The sequence below is a fragment of the Diadema antillarum genome, unplaced genomic scaffold (assembly GCF_040938485.1).
Source record: "Diadema antillarum isolate AM-2024a unplaced genomic scaffold, OU_Dant_1.0 seq00000050_RagTag, whole genome shotgun sequence".
Taxonomy (NCBI): Eukaryota; Metazoa; Echinodermata; class Echinoidea; order Diadematoida; family Diadematidae; genus Diadema; species Diadema antillarum.
In genome coordinates, this window is record NW_027271159.1 from 443,252 (window position 1) to 467,883 (window position 24,632).

The following is a 24,632-nucleotide window of genomic DNA, read 5'->3' on the forward strand; positions in this document are numbered from 1 at the left end:
TTTGTTGACGTAATTAATCTGTGCATTTGAAGTATAGTATGGGATTGGATTACCATTGTTTTCATGGTCACAGTATGTTTAAGTTGATGATGTGAGTTCAGCAGTAAATGATACTTCTTGGTCAAGTCCCATTTTCACTCAATATTTTGTTAGCATAATTCTGTGATACAGTTTCTATGTATGCATAATATTTGCTCGCTCTTCAACCACATTTGAGATCTGAGGGAACATAGTCTTATATTTGGGTAGATTGAAACAGGATCAAACTGAAAATGACTGATTAATTTTTTTATTTTTTCCCCATCTTTGCCTCTGGCTTCATCCTTGCTTCTGCATCATACAGACATCGATGAGTGCAGCATCACGTTCGGCGCCTGCGGCAACGGGACGTGCGAAAACGTGCCGGGAGACTTCCACTGCAATTGCTTCGAGGGGTACGAGGCACACGCAGTCATGAGAACCTGTATGGGTAAGTGGAGTCAGTCTCTATAATGATGATTGGAGAATTCTTTCCAGTTTTACTATTCCCCCCCCCCCCCCCCCCCCCCCCCCCAACACACAAAATTAGTTAAAGGTACTGTTTACCATTGGGAGCAATGATTAAAAAAATGTTCAAGTTATTACATATGATGCATAATGTGTAGGTCAGTTGTATCACAAAACATCCTACCATATAAAAATTTTGCACTAAAGCCTAATATATAAGGAGATATCACTATTTTTCTCACTAAACCATAACTGTAGATGGTTTAGTCTAGGAACAATTTTATTATAACTATTGTTCACATTTTGTATATATAACAATACTTAAACATTGATTATACTCATTAACTTTTTTGCACTGGTTGTTTCTATCCCTAACTCACATTTGAAACTATTTTGAAGCACTAGAGCTAGGGTTTTGTTTCATCTGCAAATGGTAAACAGTGCCTTTAAGAATATGTACAATGTGGCTTATTTGTCACTATTACATCAATGAGTGTTGTTGATGTCATTCTTGTCACAAATTAGAGGACCCATATATATTAGAAATGAATTACAGTGCTTGTCAGTGATATAACAGAAAGTTACTGGGATTCATTAATGACACTTGAAAGTATTGTACAATGTAGTGTAGTGATTATTCTCTGAATAATATAACATAACAGAATGTAACAATTTGAATCCCTGTCTCGCTCTCATGTTATGCTGACTTTGTTTCTGACGTTATATTTCCACCATCTGTAACCTTGTTGACAATACAACTTAATTGTCTATGAGAAACGTCCCTAGATGTGCAGTACCACTTGAAATGAAGTGCGAGTTAGTTCATATCAAGTTGATGGAGACAGTTGCTACGTGAGAATACACATTTCCCCAGACACCCTTTGCCAAAATATATGTAGGGCCAAGTCTTAGGGACTAATGAAGCAGTGGATTGATAGAAGAGATTGTATGCGTTAGTGCCCTGGTCACTGGTGTTCCTCCTTTCATTGTGATGTCCCTCCCATGCAGACATTGATGAGTGCACCACAGTTCCGGGCCTGTGCCGAGGAGGCTCCTGCACCAATCTGCCGGGGTCTTTCCGCTGTGACTGCCCTCGAGGTCAAGAACTCACCGCAGACGGCCGGGCATGCAGAGGTATCTACCAGTGGCATTCACCATGAAATACCCTACACCCCACTTTTTAAGAATGAATGTGTTGCCGCTTTTTATTGTTGTTTTGTTTTGAAACTGACAGGTAAATACAATTCATCTGTTTTCAAGCAGCAATCATTACATGGTCTTTCCATCTCCCTTACCACTCCCCTCTTTCATGTCACCAAAAGTAATAAAAGAAGTACTTCTTATGGAGCTGCATCCAATAAGTTGTACCCACATCATCATTCAGAGCATGGATGCAAGAATAGCAAATCACCTCTGTGAGTCAGCAGCAGGAATAAGATTCAGATGCGAAATGGGTCTTATTGTGAAATAGTGTTAACAGCCATCACATCATTGTTTACTCAATGGGGTGGGGTGCAAATTTACATCACTCATGCACTAAATGATTCATGCGGTAAGACAATTTAGGTACAGTTATAGCGATATCTTAGAGTCACCTGAAGGAAACAGGGTGCTCAAATAATGACAGTTGCTATCGTGTCAACAGTAATGAATGAGACTGTTACAGTTTCATGGACAACAGAAAATTTCTGTGCTGTTAAATTCCATTACTATGTAAGTGGTTAATAAAAGTGTGGTAAGTCTTAGCAAAGTATTACATTTACCATGGCCAGCACTTTGTTGCAGTATGGGATGCATTATCACAATTCTTACATTAGAATTGAGAAAAAACTGGTGCCTCAGATTACAATTTAAGCTGTGTATGCACACTGTGGTTGTTTTTTTTTCTAATCTTTGATATAATTCTATCTTACAGCAATAGATTGTTGTTATCTATGATAAGCACTTGACTGATATTTTAACTCTCGTTTAAAATGAAATGTGTAGATATCAACGAGTGTTCCATCAGTCACGGTATCTGCTCAAACGGCGAGTGTCAGAACGTGGTCGGGACCTACCGCTGCATGTGCAATCCTGGCTTCAGACCCACCAGCAACTACAGGGCCTGCCAGGGTAAGTGCGCCCTCTTTGTCCTCTCTGGGTAAGGCCAATCCGAGGCATGGAGCCATAATTAAGCACATTTTCTGTACCGGTACTGATAAGAATTAGGGAAAATTGACTTCAGGATCCTGTTCACGGAGCAGTTTTAAAGAATTGCACCATGCAGAGGTGCCTTTTCCATGATAACTAATCAATGCTGTCTACATCAGCTGTTACTGTTGTAATTTCCTCTTTTTTTTATAGCTTATAATGACTGCAGTTTGAAATGACAAATCTGGGGACAGTATGGTAGGGAAAAGGGGGCTCTTTCTTCAAATGAGCTTTTTTACTAGAAAATGCTTGATTTTCAGTCCTTACAGACAACCCAACCTCTCTTGTAATCCTACATGAGATAAGAACTGCTTCAAACTGATTAGATCATTGTACCGTGGTGCTGGACTTTTGTTTTCCACATTTTTTGGTCGGTTAAAATGTCCATTGGTAGTCATGCCCACACCAACCTCAACATGTTTGTCTTCAATGTTGTCACCATGCTTGCCTCCCTTTTTCTTCCCCATCGCAGACATGGACGAGTGTGAGATGGCCAATGGGGGCTGCGACCACACTTGCGTCAACACCCAGGGCAGCTTCGAATGCCAGTGCCACACTGGCTTCCGACTCATGGCCAACGGAAGGTCGTGCGCAGGTCAGTGAGAGATCGTGCGTCATGGTTGAGTGTTACTTCCTCCTTGTTTCTGATACGGCGTGTGGGTTCATTCATCAGGCATTGCACGATCAAGTGGCTAATAGCATGCCGTGTGCTGGCCAGTGAAAAGTTGATATGTTGATAAAAGTTGATAAGTTGATACCAGTTGAAAAGTTGATAGGTCAGTGGAAGAACATATTATATACATGGTTTTGATTGCATCCACTTCAGACATACCCGTCGGAACTTTGGGAATTGATCAGTAAGAGTATTCAAAAGAGACTAACCTCAAAATACACCAATATCCATGACATTCATTCTCAGGCTTTGTTTGGGTTGTTTTTGGTTGTATAATTTCTCTGTGCATTTCACCCCATGCCATCCTATTTTGACATCCATAATGAAGAATATTTGCTGTTGAACATGCACAACCTATCGCTAGTACATAAAACTAAAACTCTATAAAGAGGCATGTTAGGCCACATAATTTTACCATAGGTATTACTCTCACTTTCATTCATTTGCAATTTCTTTACAAAGTGAAGACCTCTCCTTGTCTGTGAAGGGAAGACAGGGAGAGGCCCATAGCATCAAGATGTTACAAATTTCTGAGAATGGGGAGTATGTTTGTGTCAGACATTTCATCTCTGGCTGCACTCTTTACCATACCACTGATATTCAGCCAAACCTCCTCATGATTTGCCCATCACTGCCAGTGTAGCAACAGTAATGTTTAAACAAAAAATTGTTAGTGTGTCCACCTCTCTCTGTCAGATGTCAATGAGTGCACGGAGAACCCTGATATCTGTGGAGGAGGCCAGTGTGACAACCAGGAGGGTACCTACGTCTGTGACTGTTTCCCAGGCTTCAGGCCAGCTGATAACTTCAGGAGCTGTCTTGGTGAGAATCCTTAATCCATTTTGAGCCTTGGTATATCTAGTGTACATCTTCAATTGCCTCTGAACGACAGCCATTACATGAGCTGATCATTGGTATTCTAAAATATTATTATATTGTGACATTTTGTCACATTGTTTGCATTTTAAAAAAAAAACACTGTCTCCCGTTTACCCGTTGAAGACGAGTCCCAAGTATACTTGTGCAGGTGTCTATGGGAAATGCCTGTTATGGCAAAATCAGCTCGTCCTCAACGGGTTAATATCATGTGGGTTAGTTTGTAAGGTTCTTACTGGATAGGCTTCCACATCAGTCATGCTACTGAGAAAGAGAAATCAACAGGCAAGCAGTAGAGTTCTTACCATAACCTGCTTATTGTAAATGGAGAGAAGTGGTACACACAGCTTAGTTATTATTTGTAATATCATTGCATGTGACAACTGTTTTTGCCTTGGAGAGTTCTACTTAATCAGTCACTTTAAAAAAAATATATATATGTTGCATGCATCGATGGAAAACAACCTACTACTGGTAATTTTCATGAGGATTACTACTAAATTGTGCAAAGACATGGGTACAGTACAATTGGAATGCTTAGTTTAGAGGGAGAGAAGTCATGGTGGTAGCTCTCCATTCCAGGAAGATTGTCCGTTATTAATTTTCAACATACTATGTACATATTAGTTCATGACCTGCCCATGTGTTCCAACCGTATGAGGTTTCATGTTAACCACACCACCTGTTTGCAGATATTGATGAGTGCAGCGCAGACAGCTCCATCTGTGTAGCGGGCACCTGCAAGAACACCAGGGGGTCCTACACCTGCCAGTGTTTTGAAGGCTACTCCATGAAACCAAACATTGACGGCTGTTCAGGTAAAAATCACCCTTGTGTCATCATGGTCTTTGTTGCTGCTATATTCACTGTAGCTTCTCTCATCAGCGCATTTAGTGTATGTTGACATATTGCACGTTCAGGCGATTTGTTGTTGTTGTTGTTGTTGTTGTGCTTTTGAGGGGAGGGGGTATGAACATTTTCAATTTGAAACATATACTATTACATTGAAGCGTTGTCATGTCATTCTTATTGAAGATTTGGATATGTATGGCAGGTCAGTTTACTACTGTATTCAAGTACTGTAGAAGTGGAAATTTTCGCGGTGTTGAAATTTTCGCGCATTTCGCGCAACCAGAAGCTAGTGCAAAAATAAAAGCGCACGAATATTTTTGCGTGCCATATGTTCCAGTAGTTGATGTCTTGATTCCGCAGAATTAAAAAGAAAATTAAGTCGTGCGAAAATATCCACTTCTACAGTACATAGGGGAATACTTTTTTTTCTGTGAGAATGAGAACCTGGTAGGAGCTTTTCAGTGTGCATTTCTTCCTCAACATACATGTATTTCCATACTTGGAAGGCATGTATGTAGTATCTATTAGTTACACTATGCATGGCAATCATCCAATGATAAAATTGCTAGCTGTTGAGACCAGCTTTATGAATAAATGCATGTACATTGATCTGATGAAGTCTGTAGAACGGTGTGTTTTGTGTGCATTTCAGACATTGACGAGTGTATGCTGCAAATTCACAAGTGTGCCATCAACTCCCAGTGTGAAAACACTCAGGGCTCCTTCGTCTGTATCTGCAATCCTGGATTCATCGTCGACGGAAACATCTGTGTCGGTAAGATATACACAGTGTCAGTTTGAGAACTATGTGTGCACACTATCAAAGTACCTGTGGATGACCTTTTACTAAACTTTGTACAAAGTAGCCACCAATATTGTTTGTGTTGAATAAGCGGAGGATATAGCTTGCTTTATGCTGTCATGATATGTGAGGAAAAGAAACCTGTTGTCTTGTCTTTCACTGTCACATTCCAAAATTTTTACTTATGTCCTTGATTGTAGTATGACTTGGAGTTGCAACTTGGTGTAGGATTTGAATCAGTAGTGACTAGATAGCTCAACCATGTACCATCATGTGTAGTTGCTTTACTTGATGTAAGGTTAATTAATTAATCATAATACTGATACATAGAGGAAAAGTGTTGCGTAAGACAACATCGTAAGCTGCACACCAAAGGACAGCCCTACTCAGCTGGGCTAGCTGTTGCACAGAACAGCTGTTGCACAGAGAAGTCCTAAGCGTGCAAATCTGACATTATCGTTATCTGTTGCGGGATGATGACAATATCTTTCGATTTGATTGCCAAAGTTATTTTATGGCAGGAGTTCTGCTCTTCTGTTATATGGCATCATGTATTTCCGTTCAATGCTGAAATACTAGTATCCGAAATGGGTTTTGAATTCTTTTGATGCGTGATGTTATTTACCTTACGTCCATTAGTAAATGTCTATTGCCCAAATATACACTTAATTTTACTTCACAGGTTATCTCGTATTATACCTTGGTTTAGTTTCCTAGTAAGAAATCACATTTTTTTCTCTTTATTGGGGTCAGATATTGATGAGTGTGAGAGTGCCAACCATGAGTGTCATGAGAATGCACGCTGTGTGAACATCCCTGGATCCTACCAGTGTCAGTGCAACCAGGGCTTTATTGGCGATGGACTGTCATGCATCGGTGAGTGAGTTCACATCACAAGAATATCTCAGCAAGGTTCAAGTGTTATTACAGCCATGAGTCTGACATTGAGACATGTTTACAGGGCAATTCTTAATTTCGTGTTATAATAGGCAAATTGTTGTTCATGTCTGCCAGTATGATGTAAAAGTAGTGGTTTTCTGAGAATGATTAAATATTCATACTTTCGTGTTTACCTCGCTTCGTGGGACAAAAGATCAACTTTATTTCCTTCAGTTTCTACCACGATGATGAACATCTTCCGTACTAATGATTAAATAGTTAATGGTTTTTATGACATGTGAATTATGATTGCTATCCTATACCCCAGACTTGCATCTGATGTGGGTCTGCCTCTTTGATTCCACAGTTGCATAAAACTTCATGGGAAATAGTTTCATCAAGCAAAAATGCAGCATTTTGAGCAGTTATGACTTGTCACCTAAAATATTGAAGTGAGCTGGCCATGGCCTGTAACACCTTGTGGCACTAGGTGTATGGCCTTCTCAGTGCTTTGCTATCATCTTAAAAAAAAGGGGGGATGGAAACAGTGAACGGACGTTAATATAACAAATTCAACTGTCTTTCAGATGTTGACGAGTGTATGCAGAACCAGGCTCTGTGTCTGAACGGCCAGTGTCTAAACATGCCCGGGCGCTATGAGTGCGAGTGTGAAATGGGTTTCTACCCCAGCGAGCTGAGGGACAGCTGCGAAGGTGAGGCACTCGGCGAGACTACCGTGGGCTTTTTGCTTTTCATGGAACATGTTTTGAAAGTGTCATTGAAGTGCGGAGAGTGCATTGACTCTACTCAGAGTCTTTCTCAGATGAAAGTCAAAACTCAAAACCTTGGATTTGAAAGAGATACATATAAGTTTCAAGTCTATTTTTCACTTCTCATTTGAAAAACAACAACAAAAATGAATATAGCATCAATGTTAGATTGCATTGTAGCAATATGTACAGACTAAAATGATTGTTAATGTAATAATGTATATTGAAATTTAAAACGTGTGACTCGGGATGAGAGTGAGAGTGGAAGGAAGCAAGCAATATTATGTAATTCTCACAATATTTTTGTTAATGTTTTTAATCATGCTTTTTGTGCTGACGTCCAGACATCGATGAGTGCTCCAACTTCCCGGACATCTGTGTCTTTGGTCAGTGTATCAATGTTCCGGGAACGTTCCGCTGCGAGTGCAATCCGGGTTACATGCTTGACAGTGGTGGCGGGAACTGCACAGGTACGTGATTGAAATTTTCTGGGAGCGCTGTTGCTCACCAAAACAAGCACATCTGAAAATTGACATGATTTTCTCCAACATAATAACACTTTTTAGGTAGATGTATCAAGACCTCTTTTTTTATGCCTTCACCCGAAGGGTGCGGGAGGCATTATTTCATCATTGTTTCAGCCACTGTCATGGAGCAACAATTAACCTTCGTTCTCCATAGGTATTTCTATCGAGCATTTGTGTATTTGTGAGTTTTAATTGCTTGTACAAATTTAAGTACTAGTCATCGTGCGATACATATTTTGCAATAAAGCAACATTTCATACTAGAAAACTTTTTTTTTAAGTCCTTGATATGACACTGAACAAATAATCAGTGAACAGTGATGCGATATGACACTTGAGTTTTGCTTACGATGGATAAGAAGGAAACCATGCATGATGCACACACAAGGCATTGTATGAAATTCTATAGTGTGTTGTCACTTTCAGTGTTTCACATAGTTCACAAATCTCAGTGGGTAGCATACACGTCATCCATATATTCATAGACTCACCAAACTGGGTAAAGGTGTATTATCATTTCTCACCCACCACTGCAGATGTCAACGAGTGTGAGGACCCGGACACATATTGCGTAAGTGGGACCTGTATCAACACCAAAGGCTCGTACATCTGTCAGTGTCCACCAAATTGGGTCCTGTCCCGTGATGGAACCGCCTGCACTGGTAGGTATGAAGGAGGAGGAAGAGGACAAGATAATGAAGAAACAAATGAATAGTTTTAAAAAAGAGTTACTGCCACCTGTTGTGTACAAAGTGTCATTCCATCATCATAAGGGTCTTGATTAAAGACTAAATAAAAGCACTCAAATACCCCATGAAGTGCACATTAGGCAGACATACCGTAAAGTTCCGTTTATAAGACGCACTATTTTTTCGTCGGAAAACATTGAAAATCGGGGGTGCGTCGTATATACGGGTACAGTCGAATCACGGAAAAAAAATCTGTCATATACACCCAATTTTATAAGGCCAACTTGGGGCCATGTATGCCCATCGACGTTTGGAAGGTAAGCAATCACTAAAACTTACGGATAAATGGGCGATCTTTCAATCTGGACACACACAAAAGCTGCAAATACGAGATAAACTTACGATCGGCCTTGTGCAGTAACGATGTATCAATCTGGCCATAGACAACAGCTGTAACAGCACTGCTGTATGCTACCGATGTCAGTCTACCAAGCTACCAACAGCCAACCTAGTAGCTGGAATACGCGATGTACAGGTATCATTACTAAATTACTGATACCGTAAAACTTATCAATGTATTAGTATCAATATGGCCATAGACAAAAGCTGTAAAATACTGAGTAGGATCGACACTATGTCACCGTTAATATGAACGATGTGTGAAGCATGCGTTTGCTCTTCATTTCACGATGCCAGCTAGGATACTGTACTGTAGCATAGCTACACTGTAGCTAGGCGAGCTAGCTAGCAAACCTTTGGCAAAGGTAGCAGCTGCAGAGCAGAGAGGCTTTTGCAATGGACTCGCGTGCACACAGCGATCGGATCGTAGCGCGCTTGCCCGTTGCGCGCTGTGTGTGCAAGTCCATTGCTCTCTGTGTGCGTGTGCTGAAATTATAGCGAGCTGCCTTTTGCAAAAGGCTAGCACTGTGCATACAAGCATGGTACAAGAAACACACATGTTACTGGCAATCCCTCCGGGCGAAACAACAGTGAGTGTAATTACCGTACGCACCGTACGTCTCGCCGTATGATCCCTCTTCTACACTTGTTGATGTTTTTCTTATTTTTCGTAATGAACCTTCCAGTCTGACATGCGTCAATATGCGAGACACGTACCCTCTGCTATGTATGACAGCAAAGATCGTACTGTACACTCATGAGTACGATATGCATGACACATGTACCACGATTGAAAGGCGAAACAATAGCAAGTGAGTACCGAGACAAGTCTCGCATTTTGCGTTTTCCATATTTTGCCGATGTCAGATGAATACCGTTAAAAGAAAGTATAAAAGGAAACGAAATATAGAGCAAATACATGCTGCATTCTAGGGAAATTTTGAGCTGAAATAATATGTATGAAACACGCAATATTTGCGTGGAATTTTTTTTTTTTTTTAAATTTTAGGCCCGAAAGTAGGGGTGCGTCTTATACACGGGTGCGTCTTATACACGGAACTTTACGGTATACCTGATTCCTTCAGTCTTCATGTGTTTGGGTTATCCTGTATGATGATGAGAATTTGATATGCAATGTTTCATGATGACAGCATGTTTATTAATTTCATTTTTTTTTTAAAGAAGAAGGCGGGTGTGACCCGTCAAGAATGCATAGGATCTCTCACAACATTGCACGATGCTAAAGCATAATGTAACACAGTGAGTGGTATGCATAGTTACTAGGTCAGCTGACACCAGGGAATGAACTCTAGTCTATAACTTTCACATATTTTTTTTTTCTGAGACTCAAGAATATCTGCCAATTTTAAAATCAAGTTTTGTGTTTTAACCTTTTAATCGTAAGCCCCGCAGCCCAGAGTTTAGAAATGCTAATGTTGTTTTATTCTGGAGCCTTTAAATCAGTTCACTGAGACCGTATATTATGTCCACCCCCCCCCCCCCTTGCCATATTGCGGTATAGATATCAGAAGGGGTGTGTGCTACGCCAGTGTGCCCGATGATCCGAGGCTGGACATCCAGACGTGCAGCTTGCCCATCGGGGATAACATCCCCCGGTCCAACTGTTGCTGCTCTGTCGTGGGGAAAGGCTGGGGAACTCCCTGCGAGATTTGCCCCGAGGTCAACACAAGTATGTTCAAATTCAGCTTCAAAAAAGATTTTTTTTTTAGATGGCTATGAGTGCAATGTATATATGCAAGCAGGAACTAGGCTAAAATTATTTTGATGAAGAGGCATTTTATCTTTTGTCTTGTTATATTTGCAGGGTAGATGTATATAATTAGTGTAAATCAAGGAACATTGCAAAATCTTCAGCTTACGCATTGTACTTTCAGAACGTAAAAGTAAAAAAAATCTGTTGCAGAACAACAATGTAATTATTACAATTAATTGACAAATTGCCTTTCATCAATGTAGATATGCACCGATCTGGGTATGTATTCTCATAATTTTTTTTCTTTGTGGCTTCTACTATAAAAGCAATGAATAATCACTGCTTATTTGCATAGATGAGGGGGAATTTGTCGATCAGTTGCAATGAAATAAAACGTGACGAAAGAGTGCATTATCTGACAACTGTAGTTGATGTAGTTTTCTGAATATATGATCCTCTGTGTATCAATCATATGGAAGGAAATGGAAATGTAAGTGTCATTCTAGTCTGATGGAGTAGGATTGTACCATAACTTCGACCAGAAACGAGGGGAGCCATTGGGAGGATACATATACATTGTACATAACTGGGGTGTTAAAAACTTGCTTAGCCCGTTTGTCAGTTGTTGATGATGACGACGTGAACACCAAAGAGTGATGAAGGTTTGTGCAATAGGCCTGTGATGTCTGCATGAAAAGTTTCTTCCCGTTCCATGTGTACGGTGAAGTCTATTTCTTTGACATGTCATTTATACCATGGAGAACTGACCAAGGAGAATGGTAATGGTAATGGTTTATTTTTAAAAATTCATTTGCAACCATGAACATGGCTGAATTGCAGAATTTTGTACAGTGTAATATTTCATTTTATGGTAACATACATAATCATACAATCAGTCTACGATTAAAAGATAAAACTACACAATTATATATACATATATATAAAAAACCACCTGATAACCAAAATAGCAGAATTAATCAAATACACTTACGAGAATGTTGGCGGTTTACCATCATTCTGGATGATTTCAGTTGTAGTACTGTTAATGTATTGTAGGACTATTTAAAAAAAAAAAATGGTTTCCCTTTTTATACCCCTGCATACACAAAGTGTATGAGGCGGAATATAGGAAGCAGCATGTGGTTGGTCAGGTGGTAGGGCAGTCCTTTGCAAATCTTATGTCGCGAACCCCTACCGTTTTGAAGCAGTTTAGATGAAACTTAGGGAACATGATGGCATTGAGGTGTAGATGTGCAAGATATGTTCTTCGTGTTTGTTAGAGAAAGCGTTGCCATGGTAACAAGAATTTTCCCAAAATTTTGTGGAGCAAACTACTTCCTCAGTATTTAAGCAATTTATTTCAAATTTGATATGTATAATGATCTATAGGTGTACATGTACAAGTCTGTAGCTATGCAAGACACTCTTTTTGTTTGTACCGCGGCGTGTAAATAAACTGCACAAAAGTACCGCACTTCTACTCGTCTTTTGAAATTGACTCAGCACTGAAAAAGGAGTAGGCCCTACGCAACTGCATATGAAGCAACTAGCAAGATGTTTGCGCACTTGTGAATTGTAAAAAATTGCGCGCACTTGTAGCAAGCGTTCATGCACTCAGCAAGCGCTCGCGCAACAGATGAGACAAAATACAGTGTATTATTGGAAGGCCAGTGACAACGGTTTGCCTATGGGAAATTATTACATTTGCCTATGCATTTCGTTCAATTTGCTCTCATAATGAACAGTAAAAATTGAGCGGATGACAATACGTGTTTTTAATCCACCGCTAAAACGTCCTATTTAGATGATTACGTACCATGTCTGTATCTCTCTTTACAGCTGCATTCAATCGCTTGTGTCCCTTTGGACTGGATGCTGTTGTAGACCCTAGCCGCAACGGAACAGGGAGGCCGAGTCAAGGTTGGTCTGTCTATTTTCACTCTCATTTGTCTCATCGGAGCCAAAGACTCAAAACTACTATTTTTTGCTTTCCATCTATCTGTCTGTCTCACTGTCTGTTTCTTTATAGAGCTATCTGTTCATTGGTTGCATAGTGCTGATGCTCCAGCTTTTTTTTGTGTCCTCCTCTGAAATGTGGAGGAGGATCTTAGCCAAGCTTAAAGGGATGGTACAGTATTGGTGGAGATGAGAATTGGGCTTTTAGCTTGTGGCGGGATACCAAGAAAACACTTATGAAATAGTACACAGCATACCATTTTAAGATGAATTCAAAGTTTATTTGATGAAAATCGGGTTTGGAATGACTGCAACATCCAAAAACAAAGTAAAACAAAGTGATCGTAATGAAAGGTGGGTCCCACACTTAATTAGAATCGCTCTGTTTTGGATATCTTAGCCATTTCAAAACCAATTTTCATCAAGTAAACATTGAATTCCTCATGAAATTACATGCTCTTTCATATTTCATAAGAGGTTTTTCATTATCTCACCAAAAAATGTTAGAAACCTGAAATTAGGTCTTAACCAAAACTTTACGATCCCTTTAAAATTATGAACCACCAACAAGAGAAAAGGTAGCCCAGTTCTTCCATACAGGCCACAGTGGCCTCAAAGTAGTCCAGATGTGGGCCCCAGTGACAGAATATTTGCTGATTTTTTAACAATTCTTTGTCGCTAGACGCAAAACTCAAAGAGCCAAGTTGGCATACAGTGAGTAAAGTCACAGTATAGGCCCAGCTATGATTGTATTTCCTCGTAGCATATTTTTCCTTATTATGAGAAATGAGCTGCATTGATTTCGTATGACTAGGTGTATGCAAATGTTATACTGTAATTGTACGTTTGTTGGAAATGAAATAAATGAAATGAAATGAAGTGAAATGAGATGAAATTATATACATATTATCCATTTGGTGGGGATGATCACCACAGCAGAATTGATTTCTAGGGGTTTCTATTCAGAAATAATTTTCAAATTCATTTCATCGATCCAAGCCAATTTATGTGCCATGACTCTGCCTCAGTCGGTAAGGAATCAAAGTTGTTCAAGGATAGACAATGTAATGGTCCCTCAGGGTTACAGGGTCAGCTGGCAAATGAGTAAAGAATAACCCAGGTCTTAACATGGAAGGGTATAACAACATTTTAATACTTATCATAGCCTTATGATATTGATGATGGTGATGATGGTGATGATGACGATGATGACGATGAAGATGATGGTGATGACGGTGATGATGATGATGATGATGACGATGATGGTGATGATAATAATAGTAACAGGGGTATTTATAATGCTCCTTACCACTCTATCTGAGTGCAAAAAGGGCACAAAAAAGTCCTCACAGAGCGTAAAGAGAAAAAGAAGAAAAAGAGAAGATAATTAGGCTCAATTAATCAGAGATGTTCCGATGGAGACAAATCAGGCAATATGAAAAGCAGTAAAATGTTAGCATAGGTGAGATATATCAAAGAGCATGCAAGTCAGGGAAATATAAATCTACTTTCTTTCCAAATTCTTCTTTAAAAAAAAAAAGAAAAAAGATCAGATCTGATACAGGTCAGTAGTGTTGTGTATAACAGATAATGTTTTGAAATTGACTCTTTGACTGTGGTTTATATGTGTGTGTGTGTGTGTGTGTGTGTGTATCTAATTGTTCTTAACGTAGAAGTCATTTTGAAAACAGTTTATGGATTATTTGTTTGAAATATAAATTACACTGTGTAAGAATTTTGAAACTTCTTGGCTTTAGTTCTAAGTGTACGCGTTGATTTAAGTTGGTTATAAGGAGATACATGTACAGTATGTGCTACAGACAATAAGTTCATGGGATCAGTCCTTATTAGCACTTGTGCTATCTTTGATCCTTTTGTCAACTGCGTCCTGTAATATATATATTGTATTATTTTTATTCTCTTTTCTTTTCTCTTTTCTTTTCTCTTTCTTATTTTTTCTCTATTCTATATTTGTTCTATACATGTAATATGTTCTTGCCAATGAAAACCAGTTTAGTTCTAATGTTTATGCATGTGTTGTCTAGCTTCACTTATGTATATTGAACTAGTGTATGTATCCATTCATGTATTTGTGTATTCATGTGCTCATTTACTCATTTACATGTTGTTGTTAATAAACTTCAAATGTCAACTTCTCCAGAAATCAAAGAGTGCTCCCAGTTTGAGAACTTGTGCAAGGGAGGCCAGTGCGTGGAAATCAGTGGTGGCTACAAGTGTGTGTGTCCTACAGGCTACCAGTATAACCCGGATGCCATGGAGTGTATAGGTAAAGATTCAACCCCTCGCTTCAGGGGGTTATACCGCATGCTTCCCCTAATTGTTGAATTTGCAACCACTTGTTTTATTACTTACAAAGGAACAGTGGGCAGATGATACTGTTATTATTTATGTGCTATTTGATGCGATTTACATACATGTTTGAAGCACTGTTTTCTCTTTGTTGATCGTAACAAAATGTTCTACCCGTATACAAACATATGCTTATAATTCACTCTCACAATCTCTTTTTTTTTTCATACTCATGTGCCTTCCCTGTCTTTAGGGACATTCTCTTCTTGCTACTTTGCTATTCCCCACGTTTGAGAGTGTAATCATGCAAGGGCATTTATAGGAATGGTTTGAGATGGCTAAATGAACATGTTTGTACCGTCTTTTGTGTTCAACTCAATCTTAGTGGAGTTTCTATAATTATCGCGATGGTATGATAAACCAATTAAAGATTATTATGTGTTTGTTTGTCAGGTTTTGTTGTTGGCGTAGTGATCATATATAAGCTTTTTTATGCCAGTTTTTATGTCGGTGATGCAGTGCAAGCCTCTCCCTTTCTCACAGTCAGCTGCTCCTTTACTTGTCCCCGCCCCTCTTTTCTCCCTCCCTCCTCTGCCTCATTCTCTCTCTCAGCAACTTCTTAAAGGACAAGTTCACCTTCATAGACATGTGGGTTGAGTGAATGCAGCAATATTAGTAGAACACATCAGTGAGAGTTTGAGCAAAATCGGACACTCCGTTAAAAAAAAGTTACGAATTTTTGAAGTTTCTGCTCAGTCACGGCTGGATGAAAAAGACTACTATAGCTTGTGATGTCACATGAATACAACGATATAAAGAAAGAATAAAGAAAATTCAACATATTTCCATTTTTCTTGCATAACAAAAGAACACTCGACTTCTCTCTTTCAGAAGGCAGGGGGAATGATATTACCCTTAACATACTTCAGTAGCAAGTCGAAGAAATGTGCACTTTATTCAAAAAGTAAAGTTTTGTGACATTCTCTTTTTATTTTCCTTATATAGTTGTACGCATGTGACATCATACATTGTAGTAGTCTTCTCTTCCAGCAGTGACTGCGCAGATACTTAAAATATTCGCAACTTTTAAACGGATTGTCCAATTTTCCTCAAACTTTCACTGATGTGTTCTACTAATATCGCTGCATTCTCTCAATCCTTATGTATATGAAGGTTGACTTGTCCTTTAAATTCCTACTGTTTCTGTGAAATTCTCTACTTGTCTGTTTCTTTCTCTGCTTATGCTATCTGATAGTCTGACAGGAGGGAGGGGAGTGATGAGAAGCGGATGGGATAAAAGGATTCAATAAATACATCTATTGTTACGTGTTGCTAGAGTGTGAATGAATTTATTTATATGTATTTTTTTATTCACATATTACTCTGTTCATGTTCGATTAACCATGTACTCCTATTCTGTATGATTTTTATTGTGTATGGCAGTGGAGGGCAAATTTGTGTCTTTTTGAGTCAGACGATGAATATTCTTGACTCTTGAATGTATATGTCATTATTCTCGTCATGACTCTTGTGCACATTTCTTTCTTCCATCTACAGATGTCAATGAATGTCAATTGAATGCCTACATCTGTGGAGCTGGTACCTGTATGAACATGAGAGGCTCGTACACATGTATATGTCCACAAGGCTTCATGTTTATGAACATGCCAACTGGAAAGAACTGTATGGGTGAGTTGAAATTGGACAAGCATGTAGATTAGCAGCATTTAGAAAGATACCTATTTAAACAGAATGTTTAAAATGCAATGTAAATAAGAGTCGGCATGGTCGTCTATGGGCTGTCGGCAAAGACGGGGATTGTACTCTTCTTCAACAAGCTTTCAGCTAATATGGTTTGAGGATAGTACTTGATGTGGTGGGCAACAGAAGAAAAGAGTCCTTCATTCTTGAAAGACATGAATAAAAATGTTACAAAGATGAGTCCATCTCAGTATGCTATTTCATCAACATCTAGTCATGAACAGGTGATTTGGGTTCACTCTTCCACTTGCCTTTAATGCATAAGTGTTTCTCCTGTCTCTATTCCTCTTCTAAGCTGTACGGTAGAACATTTAATTGCCAGTTTTGTGTTTAGTAGGGACAATCTTCGTCAATGCTTGACAAGACAGACCACTTTAATTTTTCCCTGTTTATCTCCCCAAAATTTTGATAGATTATATTCTATTCCAGGACATTAACCAGAACTATCATTATCTGAATATAGCTTGATACAGTATCTGCAAAACTCACCCTGTGAAGGCAGATTGAAAAGCCAGAGCATTTTGTTTGTCAAAAAAAAAAAGTTATGTTGACGTACTTCCCAAGCTAGTTCAAGATTTTAAGCAAGTAGCATGACACTCACTTCTTCATCTGTGCCGATACAGGCTCTCTTGATATAGCTTCATAGAACATTAATAAGTGCTAAAGTTGCAGACTTGCTCTTGTCAAACTCGGGGCCAACAATGACCCAAATATTGCATGGAAGTGTCGACACACAGCTTGACTCTTTTGTTGCCTCGCCTTTGCAGATATCCGAGAGCTGACCTGCTACCTCTCCTACAACCAGTCGGCCTTCCCGCTGCCGGAGTGCGGCAACCCGCTCCTTCCGAGTCTCACCAAGAAAATCTGCTGCTGTAGCGCCCTCATGGCATCGGCCTGGGGCACCCAGCAGGACTGCAGTCCCTGCCCAGCTCCCATGTCAGGTAGGTATGACAATAGTTGCCCCCAGGGAGCCAATGTAGCCTCCTTGTATAAAGTCATATCAATTTGAATTATACATGTAGTATGATTAGATAGTGTGTTTGGTTCAACCTCTCAGAAGATTTTGTACTTGGATAATATCCTTAGTGAGGATTGTGCTATTCTACCGGTACTCAATTTAAATGGACTTCACATATGGCCAGATGATATCTTACATAGAACGTGGTCATGGCAATGCATGTATTTCAATCTTGCCATCAGCGATGCAAATAGCATTGTGTCATTTTCAGAAATGATGCAGGATACAGATACAGGATACAGAAATTTTTAATGGCCGGCCAGGCAAGCATGCTTGATTTTTTAAATTTTTTTTTTTTTTTTTGAGACAGGTTTCATAGGAACTGTTTTTGATAATCTTGTGTGATGTGATTTTGTCCGTCCAGAGGATTACTACCGGCTGTGTGGTGGCACCCACGTTGGGCACGTTGTGGATCCAATAACCGGTCTTCCACACGGTAAGCCCAATGGCAATGTTTTCAAATTGGAAATTGCTTCCATTGCAATGAATGGAGACAAACTACCCAGTGCAAAGCAGGGATCTTTCTGTAGATCAGGTCTATTCATATGTGTATGTATGCAAATGTACTGTATATATATTTTTTTGTCCCCGCCGAACGAGTTCGAGCAGGGGACTATGAAACGGGCTCCGTACGTGTGTGTGTCCGTGTGTCCGTCCGTCCGTCCGTGTGTCCGTCCGTGTGTCCGTCCGTGTGTCCGTCCGTGTGTGCGTCCGTGTGTGATCAAAATGTTCAAAATGCTACTCCTTCGCCATTTCTAACCCGATTTTGATTCTGTTTGCTTTATATGATAGCACTACATGGGAGCTTTGAAACTTGTATACAGAATTTCAGTTGTGACCTTTGACCTTGACCTTTGACCTATATTGTACATTTTGCTACAAAATGCTACTCCTTCGCCATTTGTAACCCGATTTCAATTCCGTTTGCTTTAAGTGATGGCACTAGGTGAGGGCTTCAAAACTTCTACACAAAATTTTGACCTTTGACTTCTTTGACCTTTGACCTTGATTTTTAACCTGTATTGTTCATTTTGCTACCAAATGCTACTCCTTCGCCATTTCTAACCCGATTTTGATTCAGTTTGCTTTATGTGAGGGCACTAGGTGAGGGCTTCAAAACTTCTACACAGAATTTTGACCTTTGACTTCTTTGACCTTTGACCTTGATTTTTGACCTATATTGTACATTTTGCTACAAAATGCTACTCCTTCGCCATTTGTAACCCGATTTTGATTCCGTTTGCTTTATGTGATGGCACTAGGTGAGGGCTTCAGAACTTCTACATAGAATTTTGACCTTTGACTTCTTTGACCTTTGACCTTCATATTTTTACCTATATTGTACATTTTGCTACTAAATGCTACTTCCGGCGGGGACATATATTACGCACCGCGTAATTTCTACTTTTTTCATGTATTATTTTGTATGGCCCACGGTATATCTGTTTGCCTGTATTGTGTATGTTTCAAGATTACATGTGGCTGTAATTTCCCTATATCTTCAACCACTTTTCTCCCCACATCCACAGAATGGAGGTATGGCTGTGATGACAGCAAAATTATACTTCAGGGAATGGAATATTTCTAACATGATACTGACATGAAGTGCCACATTCTTATTGCTTTTTTTGCACCTTATCACACATGCTGATATAGAGAGTGCTGTCTTTCCACGAACACAACCATTTCGTAGGCTGACAACCAGAAGGGCTTTATTGCAATTTTGGGAGGTATTAAGTCGTTTGTATTTTATTGCAGAGCTTGATTTCCTCTATATTATGGTGTCAATTTTTGAATTATTTTCATTTTCTAGAAAATGTTATAGATTTAAAGCACAAGGGCAATATTTTACCCTATATTTGGAACAATGCTTATGAATTATCCCACTCATGATTAAATAAACTTTTTATTTCATGAGAATTGATTGTTTGTTTTTTTTTATTTATGCTCAAATTATAGAACATCTGGTTCTCAGCTTGCAATTTGTTCTTTCAGGTAAAATCCTCTCGAGAAAAGCCTTGATTATGGGTATCTTCATGACCTCGTAGAGCTCACACTATTATACAGTATATATACACATGTGTGCTTGTTCTTTTATATGAAATGTGATTTATTAATTCTCCCATATGGCTTGCTGTAGACATCAACGAGTGTGATATCCCAGGTATCTGTGAGCCAGGACTCTGTGTGAATACTGAAGGCAGCTTCCGCTGCGACTGCCCACCTGGCTATCGCTCCAATGCTTTCCAACACACCTGCGAGGGTGAGTAGACCACAACTGTACTAAGTTTTTGGCTACTCTACAACTTCTCCTTCATGAATATACAAAGCACTATTACCTCTACGGTAGGAATGCTTCCATTTTTTGTTTTTTGTTTTTGTCTTTGTTTTATTGTTTTTCAGGAAATGAGGAAGCTTTAGTTATCCTTTTGTTGCAATTTCTGCAAGTGTCTGATGATTGTTGAATATTGGAAATTGAGTGTTGTTCACGTTTTTTGCATACATCCGTCCATTGTTGCTTTCTGTTTAGCTTCAGGGTTCGCAGTCATGAATATCTGCAACAAAAGGCAGTATTCATCATATGGAAATGTGAAAAGGCAATACTCTTCCTTTCAATTCAATTCAATTCAATTCAATTCAATTCAATTCAATTCAATTCAATTCAAATCAAATTCTATTTCCAGTGTCACAAATTATTTTATATACAATTACAGCAAATCAGTCTTGTATTGGTACAAAATATTTGTGCATACATTTTAAAGCAGTGGAGAAAAATGAGCAAGTGCATATGCTATTTGAAACTATCTGTTCAAAATCATTTTGTTAGTGGAAAAGAGAGCCCCGTGTAGAAGACAAGCTTGTAGAGATGTGGGTTACTCAATATAATGGACTGAATCCATAGATAGATATGGGCAGTCTTACTTTGTCATTCTCATTCTATATTGTAACTAGTACATGGTTTTCAGAAGGCTCCTGTACAGAGAATTTGCCAGTCCTTACAATCCAGAGGAAGCTGGACTTTGCTCTTAGAATAAAACCATTTTACCAAGTTTGAACACATAACCCAATTAATGCTTAAACCTTACGGCTGTCTGTCTTTGCCTTCTTCCACCCCCACCTCTTTGCTTTTTCCACTAGATATTGATGAATGCATGGAGGGCATGAGTCGATGCTTGGGCCCCGCCTTTTGCGTCAACACGCCCGGTAACCACGAGTGCCAGTGTCCACGGGGATTCCAGCTCTCCGTATCCAGAGTGTCCTGTGATGGTGAGTTAATTGCCCTGATTCCACACCAGGGCGTGACCCATACTGTGTCCCCCCTCCGACCTCCTCTTGCTGTGTTTAATGCCCTGCTGGATTTGATAAATGAATTAGTCTATTAATAGGAGGCATTCTCCCCTGACATATTGTATGTAGCCCAGTGATATGAGTCTGCACACCTGTGGCGGAAGAGTCTTAACTCATGAGATACTTGTGATGATGATTAAGGTAGGATGCCTTACTTCCAGGGTGTGGACTGTTATCTCCCTCCTCTTCAAAACTTAGTTAAGTAATTTGATAGATGAATCTGTTACCGGTAATCATTCATCTGATATGTTAATCCCTGTAGAAGAGGTACGACCACCCACCCACCTTGGAATAGTATTCTACTAGATTGGACTCTTTTAAATGGGTAGGAAATGGGTGTGTACTTGGACAGAAAGCAGACCATAGTTTTCAGGTAAGGTGAGATCATGAGATGTCCTTGAGGAGTATGCAGCTGCAGTGCCGCTGTTCAATTTATATTATATCCCTCATGTAAAGCTTCTTGCCATAGGATTGTACAGAGCACGAACATGGTGTAGTTTTACTAGCTAGCTACGAGCAGCTGGATGCGGTGCAATTGGTTACTAGCCAGCGGGATATAGTACTTTTGGGAATCCACGATCTGCACCCAATCGTGATCGTGCGATCGATATCAACATTTCTCACTTAAGAATGTACGCAGTGCGCGTAGTAGCGATACTTTTGAGCGACAGTCCTGTGCGTGGCTTGTAGCTAGCGCTAGCAGCGCTTTGGAATTGCGCGACGGCATTACAGAAATCTGTGGTGCGATGGCGTGTGTGTGTGTATTCGTTAGTGTGATCAATGCAGTTCAGCTCATTATTGACAAAGTGACTGCGCTTCAAGTAACGGAGGAATGATTGCAGCAGAAGGACACCATATCAGATCAGGTACGAATTAGGAATAAACTAAAAGCGATTTTGAAGATGATGTGGGTAACCAAGCCGCTTTAGACCTACTTCTAACGTAGTCATGGGGGGCATTTCATTCTCAGCCAATCAGATGCAAGGATTTCAGTAACTTTTAACATTTTGTCAGACCAAATATCTGACAAAATGCTTCATGAAATGCCCCATCCCCCCCCCCCCCCCCCGGACCTCCTCGATCTTTCGGAGTTTTGCACACTGTAACGGTTAGTGTAGCTCGTGTGTAGGAAGCAACGGTGTCGTTCGGTTAGTGTAGCTCGTGTGTAGGAAGCAACGGTGTCGTTCACTACGCGCTGCACGCACTGCTGCTGCACTGCTACGGCCTAACGTTAGATTTAACGTCAGGAAACCTGCACATTTTTCCAAAAGGGAACCATCATCACTCTAGTAAAATGCTCGAGAGGGATATAAAACAAATATCGACTGCTTTCTTTCGGGCCATGGTAAAACTATTTGACCTCGGTGATTTCTCAACAGTGCCATGTCCCTCGACTTCGTCTCAGGACATAGCACTGTTGAGAAATCACCTCGGTGCAAATAGTTTTACCATCTCCCTCTGCAGCAGTCGATATTTGTATATTAGTAAATGTTGGAAGTTTAAATAATTCTTACGAGGTGCCAAAGAGTCATGTGATAAGCAGATGGCATCTGAAGATAATACCAAGACAAAATGCAGTGGCTGGCTGCTATCATGTTTCCTAAGAGAATCACGAAGTATGTGACAGCTGACTTTGGTTCAGCAGAAGTTCAAGAGTATTCTCAGTCACAAAAAAGAAGAAGTATCAAACACATGTGATACATCCTAAAAGAGGGCAATGTCCCCGTCCAGCATGATATGAGCTTCTACTATTTTCATTCTTCCACCACTAGTGTTTGTGATATGCACTGAAAAATGACTCATTGTTGAAAACTTATTAGATTAAACTGTCACATTCTCTGTCTAATGCATCCATCAGACATAAATGAATGCCTGACCAGACCGGACGTGTGTGCCAACGGTCAGTGCACCAACCAGATTGGGTCCTACCTGTGCATCTGCGACAACGGATTCCAGCTCTCGGAGGATGGCACAGAATGCTTTGGTGAGTTTCAGCCCAAGAGATACATCAGAGTCTCATCTTGTGTGTTTGCAGATGTTTTCCACACACACGCACACACATGCCAAAAAAAACCAAGGTTTACTTGTTCTTCCTTTGGTGCATACAATTCCTCAGTGTACGGCTACTTTCCATTAATTATACAGTAACAGTCCTCTTTATAAAAAAAAAAAGATATATATATATATATATATATATATATATATATAAAAGAATATTGATACACCAGTTGATTCTTTCCACAGGCATCACAATCATGCTAACTTAATTGTTTGTGTGCATCCTTTCCTCACCCCCCCCCCCCCAACAGACATTGATGAATGTTTCAGGTTCCCAGACCGCTGCGGAAACGGCACCTGCCAGAACGCTATGGGTTCCTTCTCCTGTAGCTGCCATCCTGGCTTTGAGCGTAACATCAACGGAGAATGCACTGGTAAGTGTATATAATGTAATCAATGTAAGAGGTCTCATGTGCATGATAAAGCTGTACACAGTTGTGACGGGGATTCTTGAATATATCCGAGCAGGGTCAGCCTACCCACCCCATGGTATCCCCACGATAAAGGTCTTTGAATCACAATGAGTCACGTGACCAAGTGGAAAATTACTCCTAACTGGTGAATGTTTGTTATTCTATGTGAAGAAATGCTTCTTTCCTGCACTGCAGAGCTGTCCCACTCTTTATATCATTATCATAAATGTTATCATATTTTGTTAATGGCAGACATCAATGAGTGTGCCACCATGCTCGGCACTTGTCACAATGGGCGATGCGTTAACACCCCAGGCAGCTTCTTCTGTGACTGTATTCCAGGGTACGTCCTCTCCGCCTCGGGACTGCGATGTGAAGGTGAGAATATCAGTGTCTGATCCTTGTCTCATCCTTTTTTTAACTTACTTCATATTTGTTTATGGAGTTGTTTGTTTGGTTTTTTTTTTGGTCAAAATGTTGTTATAGTTGATATTTCTGTGTGCGTGTTTGTTTGTTTTTTTATTTCTTTATGTGTCAAATAGTTATTTAGCTCACAGTCCTGGTGTTATGCAAATAGTCATTTATGCAGTATTTATTTTTAAGGTATTGATATGAAACAAGAACTATCTAGCCTCTTTTTAAATCTAAATTTCTACCAAATTAACAGCTAATGAGCAAGCTCAGGTAGACAGACAGAAACAGCCACTAGTTAAACTCAAAGTTTACAGCAACATATATGTGTGATATAAAATGGCTTTAGAGATACAAGGTAGAACATATCACACCAAGGTGGTGTTTTCTTGCTTTGTTTGGTCTTTGTCGCCATGGAAGGGAATATCAAAATTGTCTTTCACTCAATCTGTCATCAGACTGTGCATGAGACTACCACTAATCCATGTTTTCTGATTGGTT

The 24,632-nt window shown here is 39.7% G+C and overlaps 1 protein-coding gene across 1 annotated transcript in view; it reads left to right on the plus strand.

The window, feature by feature from the left end:
* The window catches only part of LOC139725592 (fibrillin-1-like), a 125,621-nt gene that overhangs the window by 82,061 nt on the left and 18,928 nt on the right, over positions 1–24,632 (plus strand). Inside the window, exons 25-46 of the mRNA XM_071636683.1 lie at positions 344–469; positions 1,495–1,620; positions 2,473–2,598; positions 3,149–3,271; positions 4,046–4,171; positions 4,918–5,043; positions 5,730–5,852; positions 6,633–6,755; positions 7,346–7,471; positions 7,873–7,998; positions 8,591–8,716; positions 10,665–10,832; positions 12,696–12,776; positions 14,974–15,099; positions 16,680–16,811; positions 17,651–17,824; positions 18,266–18,337; positions 20,042–20,164; positions 21,040–21,168; positions 23,108–23,233; positions 23,559–23,681; positions 23,973–24,098. Coding sequence (XP_071492784.1) covers positions 344–469; positions 1,495–1,620; positions 2,473–2,598; positions 3,149–3,271; positions 4,046–4,171; positions 4,918–5,043; positions 5,730–5,852; positions 6,633–6,755; positions 7,346–7,471; positions 7,873–7,998; positions 8,591–8,716; positions 10,665–10,832; positions 12,696–12,776; positions 14,974–15,099; positions 16,680–16,811; positions 17,651–17,824; positions 18,266–18,337; positions 20,042–20,164; positions 21,040–21,168; positions 23,108–23,233; positions 23,559–23,681; positions 23,973–24,098 — 2,757 coding nt within the window. The remainder of the gene's footprint in view (positions 1–343; positions 470–1,494; positions 1,621–2,472; positions 2,599–3,148; positions 3,272–4,045; positions 4,172–4,917; positions 5,044–5,729; positions 5,853–6,632; positions 6,756–7,345; positions 7,472–7,872; positions 7,999–8,590; positions 8,717–10,664; positions 10,833–12,695; positions 12,777–14,973; positions 15,100–16,679; positions 16,812–17,650; positions 17,825–18,265; positions 18,338–20,041; positions 20,165–21,039; positions 21,169–23,107; positions 23,234–23,558; positions 23,682–23,972; positions 24,099–24,632) is intronic.